This window comes from Saimiri boliviensis, chromosome 11 (genome assembly GCF_048565385.1).
Source record: "Saimiri boliviensis isolate mSaiBol1 chromosome 11, mSaiBol1.pri, whole genome shotgun sequence".
NCBI lineage: Eukaryota > Metazoa > Chordata > Mammalia > Primates > Cebidae > Saimiri > Saimiri boliviensis.
In genome coordinates, this window is record NC_133459.1 from 72663337 (window position 1) to 72678611 (window position 15275).

Below are 15275 nucleotides of genomic sequence, written 5' to 3' on the forward strand. Positions count from 1 at the left end.
ATTATGATGCAGCTCAGATTCAAAATCTCTATTGTCTTTGGCAGAAGTTTTAAAAACCATTTTTATTTACTCCAAACTATCTGAACAAAGCCAGCACAGGCCCTTTGCAATTTTTACATCAAGTGCTTCATGCTGTAGTTAGTAAGCAATAGAAATCAAAGGAAGCACTAAAAGAAGGAATCAGGACACCATTTATTGATTGGTGACATTATAGGGATTTAAAATTTTTGTTTTAGTATGTAACTGCACTTTATTACCATTTTATCCTTAAAATGTAATAAGTACAAACTGCTTCAGTAATGATAGAAAAGCCTTCTCAGCTTTAATAAAAACTTTTATTTGCTGCTGAAACTTTTATTATTTCCAAATGGTAACATAAGCAAGAAAAAGTCACTAATTTTACTTGAGGAAAAACTTTAGCAATTCAAATAATTTTGTTCTTGGGTGAATTTTAAGACATTTAGATTTGTTGTATTGATGCTTACTGTTTTCATTTACTTTTGATAAATTAAAACCAAAAAATATGTACACATGCAACACTATTACAAAATTAGCCTCTAATCAGCTATCAAAATACTAGATGCTTACATACGGCCATCCTCTGTCAGATGGTGGTCTAATCCAGACAAAAATGTTTATATATTTAGGCTCCTGTACATTTCAGTTGCTGACTATGTGAGGCAATATAGGGTGATGGTGAAGAGCAGTGGCTCTGAAGCTATGCTGTCTGGCTTTGTATTCCAGCCCTGACCCCTCCTAGCAGTGCTAACTCTAGAAACTTCTCAGTCCTCAAATTTCTTATCTGTAAAAATGAGGGTGACTAAAAACCATCATGATGGGAAGATTTAATAAGATAGTTCATGTAAAACATTAGAATAGAGCCTGGCACATGGTATACACTTAATATTTAGTTCTAACAAAGTTTTCAGTTGTGAATACATGCACCTCTAGTTTGGATTCACCATCCAGTGATATAATTTATTCAATAAACATTTGTTGAGTTTAATTTTGTTCTAAACACTGTCCTAAGTAATGGTGGCAGAGGAATTAATAAGATATGGTGCCTACTTTTCAGAAACTTACCGTTTAAGTGAGAAGTATTTGTTGCTGTCTTAATATCTTTTCCAAAGAGTACCATGAAACATACTCTTTCATTAAATCATAAATTTTCCCTTTTCCCTGTAGGCTTGGAACTAATGGAGCTTCAGAAAAATTTGATTTTAGTTTCTGAAATCTTAATCATGCTCAGTTTAATAAATAGCTGCAGGTTTTTTTTTCACATTTTAAAATAAATGATTAAATGGTCTAATCAGATTCTAGCTAGCCAAAACTTGAAAAACATAGGAAGACAACCATGACTGACACATTTATTTTCCCAAATGCAAACATACTGCAAACATCAGCTGCAGAAAAATAGTGCTATTTACATCTTATGTGACCCACAGTTAACTAAAATTGCACAGCAGTTCGGCACCAAAATGTTAAGGTACCTAAATTAAATTCAACTTGAGATAAAATAAGAAGTTCATTTAATCATAGCTGTATCACTTTTCTAAAAGTTCTGAAACGAATTTCCAATATGGTACCTTATATGGCTTTAGTTTTTTCGAACATTCTCATTTATGTTATTACACTCCTAGAATTCATTAAAAAGTAAAATCTTGAAGTTTGGGTATAAGTTCCAACACAATGCCTAATGTGGTATTTCAAACATCACAAACTCCAAATGATCTCAAATATGTTGTCCTTTGCTAATTTGCTGCTCCTAAAAATGTGCAATAAATGCAATTAAAAAGGAAAGCATCTTCAATTTAATTGCAACATTGACTACAATATTTATCTTCTTACTAGATGTATCATAATAAAAAACCATCTAATATGCATTACATTGTTTAATTTAGGAGGAAATTGGATATTCTCCCTTGCAATTAAAAAAATCTTTTTTTTTTTTTTTTGCAACAGCCAATAATGATGGTGTTCTTTCTAGAATACATTGAATATTGCCAAAATAGGTCCTCTAAGGAGTTCACCTACCTAAAGCAATTGAAGATCATGAGTAAATGCACAGGCACACAACTCCTTCCTCTCTTTTTCTGTGCCACAAAACCTTCCTTGATTAAAATACTTTTAAAAGACCCTTATGATCCTTTTGAGATTGGGCCGATAAAAACCCTGAAATAATACTCCATCTTCCCAATGAAACCTCCTTCAATACTGAATAAACGCACACTTCGTTTATATGCAAGCTACGGTGAGACTGCATATCTCAGTCTCAAGCCTCTAAACGAATGTATATTTTGGTAATCTCTTCTTTTGCATCTAAACACACATGTTCCACACCACAGGATCTTCTTGATCCCAGCGAAGGTCCTTGCTTAAGGTGTGCGTTTTTCACATCCATTTTATAATCCTTCCAGGGTGAAAATTTCAAAAGGGGCGAACGTGGGTGAAATAAACGAGGAAGGGGAGGGAGGAGACATGATGCCTGGGATGTCTGCCATCCTCCCTGCAACCCAGAATTAGTATATTTTTTCCACTCTTCAGCCCTCCCCCTCGCTCCCCTCTCGCCCCTTCCCTCCGAAGCAGGAGGGAGGAGGGGCCGCTGGCTGAAGCCGCCACCTGCCGCAGCGTGGAAAAGCTCCAGTTGTCACTTACCCAGCTGGGTGAGAATGGCTCATTTTTGCAGGATCCCTTTTGGACCCCGCGGCAGGTGCGGAGGGTGGGTGCGTGGGCCCCGTGCACGCTGGCGCTGCGACAGTCGCGCTCGCGGGGTGGCTCCGCACTGAGGTTGCCTGTGCGCGGGCACCTGCGCTGGGCCGCCGCCGCCCCTGGGCGCCCAGGATACCCGCAGCCTCCCGAGCCCCCACCCTCTGGCGGTATCCACAGCCTCCCGGTTGCTAAGGGAGGAGAGAGGCGAGCGCCCAGGGCGCTGCTGGAACCGAGCCCGCGAAAGCTGGAAGTGATGCCAGCTTCTACCCCTTTTTCTGGGCCCTGATATGGGTGGAGACCCAGGCGAGCCCCTGCTCCGTTGCTCTGGGGCGCGAGTTCCCCAGGTACCCGTAATCTGAAAACACAAACACGCGCGCGTATATAAACAGCCACAAGCACACGTTTTGGCTGGCGTGCTTCCTGCTGGGCCCTGGGGAAGGAAGGACTGGGGAGCAGCTACTGCGTGATGCGGTGGTTTCCAGTGGTAAAACAGCGAGTGCAAATTCAAGGAAAAGAAGGAAGTCTCTCCATCTGTTTTGGGTTTTGAATTTGTTTCTGCATCTGTAAGGTATTACAATCGACTCATTTCCTCCTTGGAAAATCCCTTCTTGGCCTGAGATCCCCACTTCCAGCAAGCAGAGCTGATAGTGCTGGCTTTCAGAAGGTGGGGGAAAGCACCCGAAATAGTACTTGTATTGGAATCAAGTACATGGAACGTAGGGCTTAGATGAAGCAGCCTGGATTTAAATGAGGATCTTACTGTGGAGGACGTTTAGGCGCTGGACTCAGATAACCTATTCTTGTTTTGTTCTTGCTTGGTCAAGTATTTTGCAGAATGACTTGATCTCTGGCCTCAGGTTCCTCATGTATAAGTGAAGGGTTAGACGCATCGGTGGTGACTGAGCTTTCTGCTGTCTCTATTCTGGGTCAGCCACACTCAGAGGTGGGAAGAACATCACCTGATTAATATCATTCTGCTTTTTCCCACGTGGGAAAGCTCCCCGAGTATGACAGAGATCAAACTTCCTGCGCCATTCAGGGCTCCGCATCAACTGGCCCCAGCATCCCTCCCCAGCCTCTGTGACCACTTTCTTCATTCTCACTGCCTTAAACTCTAGCAATACCAAACTCTTGCACTATCCCGCTAGTGGGAACATATTTTCACCCTTGACCACTTGAAAAACTTCTATTCATCCACTTCCTCTTTGACATCCTCAGGTGTGCCGATGGCTCTGACCTCTGGGGGCCACTCAGCCAGGACATGCCTCTGTTTTATACTTACACCCTTGCTGAAGTAGATGGCTGCCTTTTATACTCAAATGCAAGCTCCTCCATCTCATTTTGTACATCTATTTTATTTATCTATACTCTTAAAAAGCAGCAAGAGTTTAACAAACGTTTGCAGCGTGAACGAAGAGGGAAAAGAGAAAACTCTTTTGAGTGGCAGCATTTGTTCGGAGTTGTTCCTAAATGCTCTCCTCGGCCTTTTATTGAACATTTACTATCCCATTTAATCCTCATCTTCATTTTATGAGATATATTTTTTTCTCCATTGCATAGCTACCAAAACTAATACATAAAGAAATTAATTATTTTTTCTAATATCTATAATGGCTTCCCACTGGAAAAACTAAGATTCAAATCCAGACCTATCTGATTTTAGCCTGCAAATGCTTTTATTTATTTATTTATTTATTTATTTATTTATTTATTTATTTTGAGACGGAGTTTCGCTCTTGTTGCCCAGGCTGGATGGAGTGCAATGGCGCGATCTCGGCTCACCGTAACCTTCGCCTCCTGGGTTCAGGCAATTCTCCTGCCTCAGCCTCCTGAGTAGCTGGGATTACAGGCACACGCCACCATGCCCAGCTAATTTTCAGTATTTTTAGTAGAGGCGGGGTTTCACCATGTTGACCAGGATGGTCTCGATCTATTGACCCTGTGATCCACCCGCCTCGGCCTCCCAAAGTTCTGGGATTACAGGCTTGAGCCACCGCGCCCGGCCTGCAAATGCTTTTAACAATTACAAAGTTGATTTATTTTTCCGTGGCCCCTATAAATTCCCATAGAAGCCAGATATGCTATACCATTAGAGGTTTTAGACTTGAGTAACCAGAGCCATTACAAGAAAAAAAATAGGATGCTAGCTCAGTTGCTTAGATCCTGAGACTGAAGGATTCGAGGCTGCTTTGGGAACCAAGTGGCTAGAACTAGACTAAGGCAGAGGTCATCTCCCTTCACCCCTCTACCATATGTCTATCCCCACTAACAGTGGTTCCCATTTGAAGTTGCCCTTAATGCTCACTGTAACTAGATGTCACTTGGATAAAAATCAGGAGGGGGAAAGGAGCAGGAGGAGGAACTAGAAAGAAACATTATAACTTGTCCAGATGCTGGCAATCCCTAAGGATGATGTAAATAATGTAATCTTATATAGGTACTAGTTGTTATATAGTAATTCATTTTTGCAAATAGAAAATGGTATTTTCTCACTGGTAGAATGAGAAAGAAAATTAAGATACACTATTTAGATACTCAAGATTCTGTAGAAAAGATTCCCCAGCACTCTGCAGACAGTGAGGTACCCTCAACAGCATGTATTAATTCATAAATGGGGTTTGAGTTCTCTACCCCTGTGAGCTCCACAATTTCACATTTCTGATGAAAACTGCAAGGAAGCTACTACTTTTCACTTCAGAAAATGCTCACTGTAAAAATGTATTGGGAATTTAGCCAGAATGAATTTTTATGTTAATTTCTGGAATGGAGACAGGGAAAGGGAATAAAGAAAAAAAAAAAAAAAAAAAAAACTGAATTAAACTGTTTCAAGACCAAATAGTCACTGGAGTCCTTTTCATTTTCTCACAGGAAAAAAATAAAAAGCCCCCAGATGTCCCCAGAAGTGTCATAAATTTGTAAAAAGATTTCTGTTTTATAGAAAGACCTGTGAAATGAGAGTTGGGGTCAGGAGATTGAGAGAAGTAGAAGGGCGGGGTTCGGGGAGAGGTGAGGATTAAATATACAGTGTAGATTGGATCTTCATTTAGGGTGAACAGCAGCTGGACTTAGGAATCACAGATCTAAACTATCAGTAACAACAGTAACTGTCTTATTTGTTTTCTGTTGCTATAAGAGAATACCACAGATAAGGTAATTTATAATGAAATTTATTTCTTACAGTTCTGGAGGCTGTGAAGTCCAAAGTTAAAAGGCCACATCTGGGGAGGGCTTTCTTGCTGCATCATAACATCACTGAGAGCATCACATGGTGAGAGGGCAAGAACGTGTCAGCTCAGGTCTCTCCTTCTCTTCTTATAAAGCCACTAGTATCATCATTGGGGGTTCCTCTTTAGTAACCTTATCTAATCCTAATTACCTCCCAAAGGCCCCATCTCCAAATACTATCAACATATGAATTCAGGATTAAATTTCCAACAAAGGAAATTTGGAGAACACATTCAAACCATAGCAGTGATCAGGCCTTGGATCAGAGGTAGGCAATGTATACTTGCCAACTACATCTTATACACGGCCTGCTTTTGTACAGTCTGTAAACTCAGAAGGGCTGCTACAGTTTTAAATGCTTGGAAAAATTCAAAAGAATAATAGTATTAAATGAAACATAAAAATTATATGAAATTCACATTTTATTCTTAATTAATAAAGTTTTGTTGGAATATGCCCATGACTATTTTTTTTTTTTTTTTTTACAAATAATCTATGCTTTCATGTAACAATGGCAGAGTAGTTGCAACAATGACCTTATGCCCCATGAAACCTAAAATGCTTGCTATCTTTCCCATTACAGAAGTTTGCTGACCTCTGGCCTAACTTATCACTACAACTGGAGATGTAACTTGCCCTCATAGACTTCAAGAACAAAGACTAGTTCAATATTCCCAGTATTTATCACCTCTGTGCCTCTCACAGAAGGTGCTGAATAAATAAGCAAATGAAGAAATTAATGAATAGATTGGAGAAATAAGTTTTCCCATGTGTTTATTATTCTCCTGAAAGACAGAGTTCATGTTATCAAGACTTTCTTCTCTGATGTAATCCCAAAGGCATTTCGGAGATCTCCAAGGCTACCACTCCCATCTTAGGCATAGAGTGTCAGGGCCTTAAAGCATGATGATTTTCTGTGATCCAGGGTTACCTTCTTTATCATCATTACATAAGACCTCAGTGGGAGGTGAGTAAGGTAAGCATTGCATCAGGACATGCTCCTTTGTGCAGAAGGTTAAATTTGCAAGAGAGCTTCCTAATACCTTACATTCCTTAATGTTAGCTTGGGTTGCTCGAAACTATCACATTGAAAGGCTGAAGAATGGAGTGCCAATGTACAAAATTTAACTTCCAACCTTTGATAATAAGGGGTGCACTGCCTTGAAATTGTTTTCTGTGGTCTGAATGTCCCCCAGAATTCATGTGTTGATATTTTAATCACCAACGTGATTGTATTAACAGGTAAGTCTTTAGGACATGATTAAGACATGAGAGTAAAATGTCATGAATGGGATTAAGACCCTTATAGAAGGGAGAATGGATTCACTGCCTCTGTCCATTTAGCCATGTGTGACAGTTTCACCCTCTCCAGAGGACACAATAATCAGCTACTATCTTTGAAGCAGAAAGCAGCCCTCATCAGACACCAAACCTTCTAATGCTTTGATCTTTGACTCCCAGCCTCTAGAACAGCGAGAACTGTTTCTATTCTTATAAATGACCCACCCTGTAGTATTTTGTTATAGCAGCACATACAGACTAAAACAATAAGCTTAATTCCAGTGAGCTGTTTATTGAAGCCTGGCATCAGATCTAGGAAAGGCTGAGCAGACATATTCAAAGAAGAAAGTGACAAACCCAAAGGCACATCACCAATTTACAGCTCTGAACAACCTGGACAGGCAAGCTGTCTCCAGATCCTTCCATCCCTATTTTTCAGTTGGATCAAATCTGCAAACTGATGAGTGGGAATGGGGACAGCCAATTGACTTACTTAGTGGCCACGGGAAATCAGTGACATTTTCTAGGTCTGTCGTCTCAGAGATGAACAGAACTCCTATCTTCTCTCAAATTTGAAGTCTGTTGGGTAAAATGACATGCAAAGAATGACAAGCAAAGTGCCTAATGCTATGATGCAAACATGTGTAAGCTACAACATGGAATGTCTTCTAACTAATGTTCCTGCCCCTCACCCCACAACAGGTCCAGCTATGTACCCACTGTCTCTGATGCTAAACATCACTTCACAATAAGCACACTATTACTTCTTCTACCCTTGAGACCCTGATTATTTCTCACCATCCTGTTCCAGAGATTCTATACTAGGAGAGGGAAGAGAATGTCAATGTTGGACAAGAAGAGAAGAAGAAGAGAAACATAAAAATCATTGGAGAGAAATAACTACTAAGAGAGCTCCAAGGAGAATAAGGGACATTTATTTTTACATTATATTTCTGATAAATGCATTCTCCACCGCACCCTAAAATGTTTGTCTAGATAATTCAGGAAGAACTCACAGAAGAGTCAGGGCTGAAGATGAGGCTTAAAAGATATGTAGGAGTTGGCTGTGGCGATGGAAGTTGGGGAAAAGAGGCAAGTCTTCCCCATGCCAAGACTCTCCATCAAAGCCTTTCCAGGTGAGGGTGGACTCAGCCCGTCTCTGTAGACACTGTCCTGGCTTCTGTAATCTGAATATTCATGGAGGCTGTGGTTTGGAACCAAGGAAAGGAGAGGAGAAAGAGAAATGGCAGGAGGAGATAACCATCAAGGAAATGGGACTCAAACAGGGCTCAGGTGTGTCAAACTGCTACTGCGAGGTGGCCTCCTCTTCTACTGTGGATTGCGGGTGTCAATCCTGCCCCCATTCACGCACTGTGTTGGTGGTGTGCACGTCTCCTCTCCTCCAACCCTAGCATAAATTCCTGCTCTATCCTTCAGTATCAATCAAATTACCATGATTTAGAAAGTATTTAACAAGTATTTCTTGAACTATGATGGGAAGAGTGTAATCCATGTTTTCCGTGACTCTCCATTTGGAGGAGAGGACATGAAAGAATGTGACATAAAAAGTGTAATAAATGGATATTTCTTTGGCTCTGGCCCCACCCATGTATGAGTGAACTTGTGAGATATTAAGGAGCTCAGCATTTCTATTATTGTCCACCATGAGCCAAAAATGCATTCTAAACAACAGGCATTGAATTTTGGGAGATAAACTGAGTAGAGCCATCACAATAGCCTGATGTAATTGAAGACTAGGTTAGCTTATTTGATCCAGTGTTTCTGAAGCAGCTACAGATGGCTGATACTACTGTTTGCCATTAGAAATAGATATTATACTTGCCATTCACAGAACTAAGGGTCCACTTGGCCCAAGATCAGAAAATATCCATTGACCTTATATATCAGGTACTCTGAATCTTCACATCTGTGAAGTGGGTTTTATTTTTAGCACTATTTCACAAATGAGGAAGCTGAGGTTCAGATAGGTTAAATACCAGCTAGTAAGTAGCACAGCTGAGATTCAAATCCCGTTGTCTATGTTTCTAGAACTCACACTCCTAAACACTTTTTTGTATTGCTTCCCACATCCAAGAGGTAAGAAGGCATAAAAACATAAGGGAAGGTAATAACTGCAAGGTCACTGATCTCAAATAAAAGCTGTTCTCAGTTGCGTCAACTGTTCTTCTCTCAACCCTCATCACTCACAATGACTCAATAATGTGGCTGGTGAAAAACAAAACTGAAAAGAAGGAATTTCATTCATTACCACACATCTGTTTTCTGACAGAGTAAGTAGTATACTCCATGCCCTCTCACCCTTAAGAGCAACCATCTTCAAAACATTTTTACAGCTTCATTTGGTTTAAATGACACTGGAGTTGGCTCCTCCATGGAAGCATAGCAGCACCGGTCTTCAAGCATTCCTGCATCATAAATTGCTGGCTGAAGGGCTGTATTCTCTTCCTCTCCACAGCTAGGAGAACAGGAGGAACTGAGCCTTTGAATTAAATTGGATAGACAAGAAAATTATGCGTCTTAAACTTAAGTTATAAGTAGATTGGTGGTCTCGAACAGAAGACTAGGATTGTTCATTTGGAAGGTAGATGATGAAGCTCACAGAACAAACCATGTGAAATATACTATCTTTTTTTAAAAAATAAGAGCATAACTTTATTACTTACACATTCATGTTGCAACTCAAACTTGATTAAGGAAATGCCATCTGATGGGACTTTTAAGACATAGACATTGGTTAGGTAAAGATTCTTTTTAGTAATGACCATATTAGTTTCATGGAAATAAGCACCCTTAAAGGAGTTCATGGATTTTTCACATAGGCTTAAATATTCTCAGACAAGCATGCTTTCACTAGTGAATTGCTTAGCCAACACTTTCTCCCTAAGAGCACACAGGTTAAAAAAGGTTTTGTTGCTGTTGGAGTGATCATAAATTCTGAACTAATGAGAATTTCTTGTTATGATAAGACAATAACTCAATGGAAGCTGTGGAACAAACATCAAAGAAAATACAAGGAGAAAAACACATTTCTGGAGTGGGAGTTTGGAGAGAGTGATTATTCACTGGTGAATTGCAGGGAAACCCAAAGCAGTAAAAATAAATTAATAAATAGGAAGATTAAAACAGTAAAATCACTCTCCTAAGGCTCTGCAGATTCACTTGAAAATACAAATCTGAGGATTCCTTGATAAATCGACTGTTTGTAATATGATCCCCATAGCTGACCCAAGATTAGAATTGTGGGGTTTCTTCGTTCCTCTGGGCTTCTTTTTCATTAAGTTTTTCTCTCACTTAAAGGCCACATCAAAATCCACCTTTTGGTTGAGGAGAAAGAATCATGACTACAGGGTTTATTCTCTGCACCTGTGCAAGCCTGTCACCATAGGGAGCTTTTATCCCTGAGCTAACTGGTCAGTCAGACAGGACGTGAGAAAAATGCTCTGATGAGCCAAGGTTCTGCAACATTGGAAACAGAAGCACAAAATTTTATGATGCTCATTGTTCTGATGTGTTCCGTACTTATACATAGCAACCAAGCCTATTTCCTAAGCTGTAAGCCAAAGGGAAAAAAGCAACATGGTTAACAGTGGAGTGTGCTATAGTGTGGAGAAATATTTAGTAAGCAGGGAAAATAAGTTGAGAGGGAAATATACAACTTTACTCACTAAAAAGGCAAATAAATGAAAAAGAAACAGGAAGAGTCTGTAAAGAAGGTGCATAGTTTTATCATTCATAATCACAAAAAGTAGAAAACCCACAAATCCCCTCCAGTTTGCTTGGCATTGTGCCTTTGCAGTTAGACTTGAGTAGTTATGCTTGTGATATTGTAAATTCTGAGAAATTTCTTCAGATGTGCCAAAAAATGCATTGTTATGAAGAATGGATTTAAGAAAAGGTAAGAGGTTCCAGTCCCCCTGTTTTGTCCATATGTAAATCAGAGACCTATTTTTGAATTAGAATTCGATCACTGTAAAGATGTTACCACTTTGGGTTATAGAAAAGGTTGGCTTGTTTCCACCTGTTTGATGTTGGGCATGGCCACGTGACTTGTTCTGGCCAATGAAATATGAAAAGTGATCCGTGTCCCTTCTGGGTAGAATCTTTTAGGAGCTCCCACAGAATTCTTCATCTTTCTTTTCTTGGCCCCAGCGAACAGCAACATTCCAGATAGTGGTGCTTCCCTTAGCCTGTCCTCCTCACTGAAGATGATGTGGTGTAGAGCCACACACAAACCCATGGTGGACATGATATGTATGAGAAATGAATCTTCGCTGTTTAAAGCCATTCAGATCTGGGGCTGCCGGTTATCCCAGCAAAGCTGGCCTATGGTGATGAACACAGCCATATCTTAGCTATGGCATTTTGAGAACGCTACTTTCCCAAAGCCTCTATTTTCTAATCAGAAAATGAGGAGGGGCTGGTATACAGCAAGTATTCAAAAACGGTAATTTGCCCATCTTTGTGAAAATAACTACACATTATTAGACATCTACACTGTGCCAGGCACTATCTTTCCTGTACATACATCATCTTTCATCCTCATACCAATCTTGTGAAGTAGGTGTTATTGATCTTTTTTATAGATGATGAAACCACGCCTCAGAGAGGTTTACAGACTGATGAAAGTACAAGCTTGTAGGTGGAAGAATCAGATCATTGTGATTCAAAGCTCTTGCTTTATTCACCATTCAACTTCTCCTAAGAGAATGCAGCTAATCCATCATGAAATAAGTGAGAACTTACAATATTAAGACAAATATCATAACATGAAAAAACAAATAAAAAGAAAATAAGATAGAATTTTAAATTCTAGTATATTCTTCAACAGACAAAGCACCTTTTTCACTAAATGATTTTGTTTTAATAATTCCAGCTACAGCCATGCTCAGTCATTCCCAACTTAGGGAGACCAAAACCTAAGGGTTAATTCAGCTAATAATATGGGTTTGCAACCTATTCTCAGGATTTCCACAAGCCCAGAAGAAATGACAGTTACAGAGGGCAAGACGGCCCAAGCCAAATAAAAATTGCTTTTTTCTTTTTTTGAATCATTATTGTGGGTCATCTCATGGTGGCTCATTTGGCTTTCTCATAGGAAGACATTATTTGTTATTTTTCCTGCATAAAAATAGTATTTATCAAAACACTACATTCATAGTGTTTAAAAAAATTACACAAGGGCCCATTAGTTATAAAAAGGTTGTTAAACACTGCTATATCGTAAATCTTAAATTTTGGCCAGTACAAGCCTAAATTTTCATTTTGCCATCTCTTTGCAGCTTAGCTCCTAATAACCCAGGTTGTCCTGTGTAGTCCCAAGAGTACAAGGTAGCAACACAGCAGGAAATATTACAGGTGATGATTAAGGGAGGATGGCAAAGGATGCAGTGTTAGTAGAAGGACCAGCTAGAGAGTGAATTCAGAGAAAACAGGAGGAAAGCCACTTCTCTTCAAGTCAATTATGTGAAAGGAAGAGCTGACAGGTGAAATGAAAGTGACACACTCAAAGTTACCTTGTTATTTAGGGGGAACAGAGCAGAACACCTAGAATTTGGGGGAGGATGTGTCAGAGAAATTGGCAAGAGGCTTTGTAGACGATGTGGATCAAAATGAATGAGACTCTCAAAATGGAATTCTGTGGCCATCTTTCCTTCTACCTCCCCCTGCTGGTAATCAGCTATTGAGTTCCAGCCTAATTAAATTAAAGGCTCTTCAGTTGTCACAAAACAAAGACAGTGTTTCAAAGACACCCTTTGGTCAGATTTCTGGAGGATGGTTTTGGGCCCTGCCATCAAAGCAAATAAACTCCACTGTAGTCATGGTCACTGGGGTGGTAGTAAAGACAATTTTAAAAAAATACTGAACATATGATGTGTGCCAGGCTCTCTGCTAAATACTTCAGGTGTCATGTCTCATCTTATACTCAAATGCTATTGTTTCCCCCTTTGTACAAAGAAATGTTCTGAGAAGCTGGGAATTGAAGCAACCTGCCCGAAGTCACATGCTTGTAAGTGGGTTCTCTTCCATAGCAATAGCTCTCAGTCCCTGTGTCACATTGTCCTATGCAGGGTGGTTGGAGATGAGCAAAATCACAAATCACGGGTGTCATCAAAGAAGGCAGAAGGGAACTTGTACTTATCTAGTGCTTCCAATGTGCTAACCATCCACACAAATCATCTCATTTAACTTTCACGATTCCTTGGGGGAGATATTATACTCATGGTACAGGTGAGGCTATTGAGGCTCAGGGATATCAATGATTGGCCAGCTAAGTAAACAAGGTAAGAAGCAAACCAGGGCATTGCAAATCCCCACATTTAGTGATGCTGCTTCTGTAGCAAGTTGCTTCAGATTTACTCTCAAAAAATTATTTGCCCATATAAACTATCAATATATATGACCAAATTTCAGTTCATCTGGAAATACCTGAATATTTTAGTTGCTTTGAAACTCAATATAAGGCAATTTTGTGACATGGCAACTAAAAGCATCAATGTGATACTGGTTTATGCTCTCAGATATAAAAGTTCCATTGTTTTTTGCATCAAACCAATCACGTCTGGAATACTGTGCTTACATGACAGACTTATATCTCAAAGTACATATTTTTCACCGCATTCTCCAAATTCAGAGGCAAGGGCCAGGTTCTCTGAGTTGTGCTCTGAAAACCCTCTTCATGTGGTTTAAGGCAAGGGGAAAGTATTCCCTCTCATGCATGGCAGGTAGGTGTAGGAACAGGTAGAACTCAAAACATGTGTAATTCTCTCCATTGAAATCCACACTACCACCTTCTTCCTTCTTGCAATGAACTGCTTGCCTTCTTTCTTACACCCTGGGAATGGGTGATGCACTAATGGCTATCTGTATATATATCTGGCACTCCTCTCTGGGATATGTAAGGGACTTCAATGTAGGGTCACTCAGGCCACACACTGCACACACAAGTACAGAGTATAATGTTTACATGGACTGTGATGGGAATGATGGCCATCGTGGTTGATTGTGCAATATTGCTTCATTCTCTGCCGGTACAAGCTCACCTGAAGTTAAATAGAAAAAGCATGTTTAATTTACTGCTAGGTATGACAATCACTGCTCCAAAACAAAAGAACTGCCTTTTAAAATGCAATATAAAATATACATTTATGAAAATGATGATCACTCTAGAAACTGTTTCATAGGAGGACATTGAGATAACTGGTGATGTCTAAACTAAACATGATCAGGACCATGGTGCTGTAAAATATTAGAAAGGATTTTATACAGAAGAAGGAAGAAACTGAGAAGATGTATGGGAGATAATTAGGAGAAGGTATGAGATGAATTTTGGCTCAGCAAAAGAAATAACTTTCTAGAACCAAACAGCAAATAGAAATCTTGTCACAAAAACCCTATGACAAAGGGCACAGTTTAATACTTTACACCCATTTTTGAGGGAACATGTCCAAAAATGGGATGGATAATCTTTATGAAAGAGAAACACTTTCTATCTAGACGTGATCAAGAAGAGGAATCAAATACTCTATAGGACATCCTTGCATAGAGTTACGTTGAACTAAATGGATTATAAGGCATCTTCTAGGAAACTAAGTGTTTGTATGATGGTATTAAAACCTACTAACCTCGACCATTCCTGGAAGAAGGAACTCCCATTACCTTCCTCCCGGAAGGAGGTTGAGGCCTTATAGAAAGTGCTTGATCCAGCCCTTGTATGTGCACATATGAAACTTTCTGTCAGGTCTCGTGTAACTAAGCAAACAGCCACAGAAAGTCTATGTATTATTAAAGGGCTGGTTTTATTTTTTGTTCCTGGAAGACCTAAGAATTAAATTTGAGAGAGAGAAGTGAAAGTAGAAATAAAGAACCTAATACTGCTCTGTATATTAATGAGTTCTGCGAAATCCACTGTGAGAGAGGTGTCTGATCTGAAAAGGTTTTCTTCTTCCTTGTGGTCTTAAACCAGGAATCGAAAACCCAAGGGCGAAAGAAAAACATTAAGACACGGGTATGGCAGGCAGTCCTAGAGCATGGCCTGTCTC

At 39.8% G+C, this 15275-nt stretch overlaps 1 protein-coding gene across 2 annotated transcripts in view; it reads right to left on the reverse strand.

The window, feature by feature from the left end:
• ERICH3 (glutamate rich 3) overlaps window positions 1–3202 on the reverse strand; it is a 109879-nt gene extending 106677 nt beyond the window's left edge. For both annotated transcript variants that reach the window (XM_074381021.1, XM_010347526.3), the window contains exon 1: window positions 2656–3202. In XM_074381021.1, coding sequence (XP_074237122.1) covers window positions 2656–2678 — 23 coding nt within the window. In that variant the 5' untranslated portion in view covers window positions 2679–3202. The remainder of the gene's footprint in view (window positions 1–2655) is intronic.
• Window positions 3203–15275: the final 12073 nt, after the last annotated feature.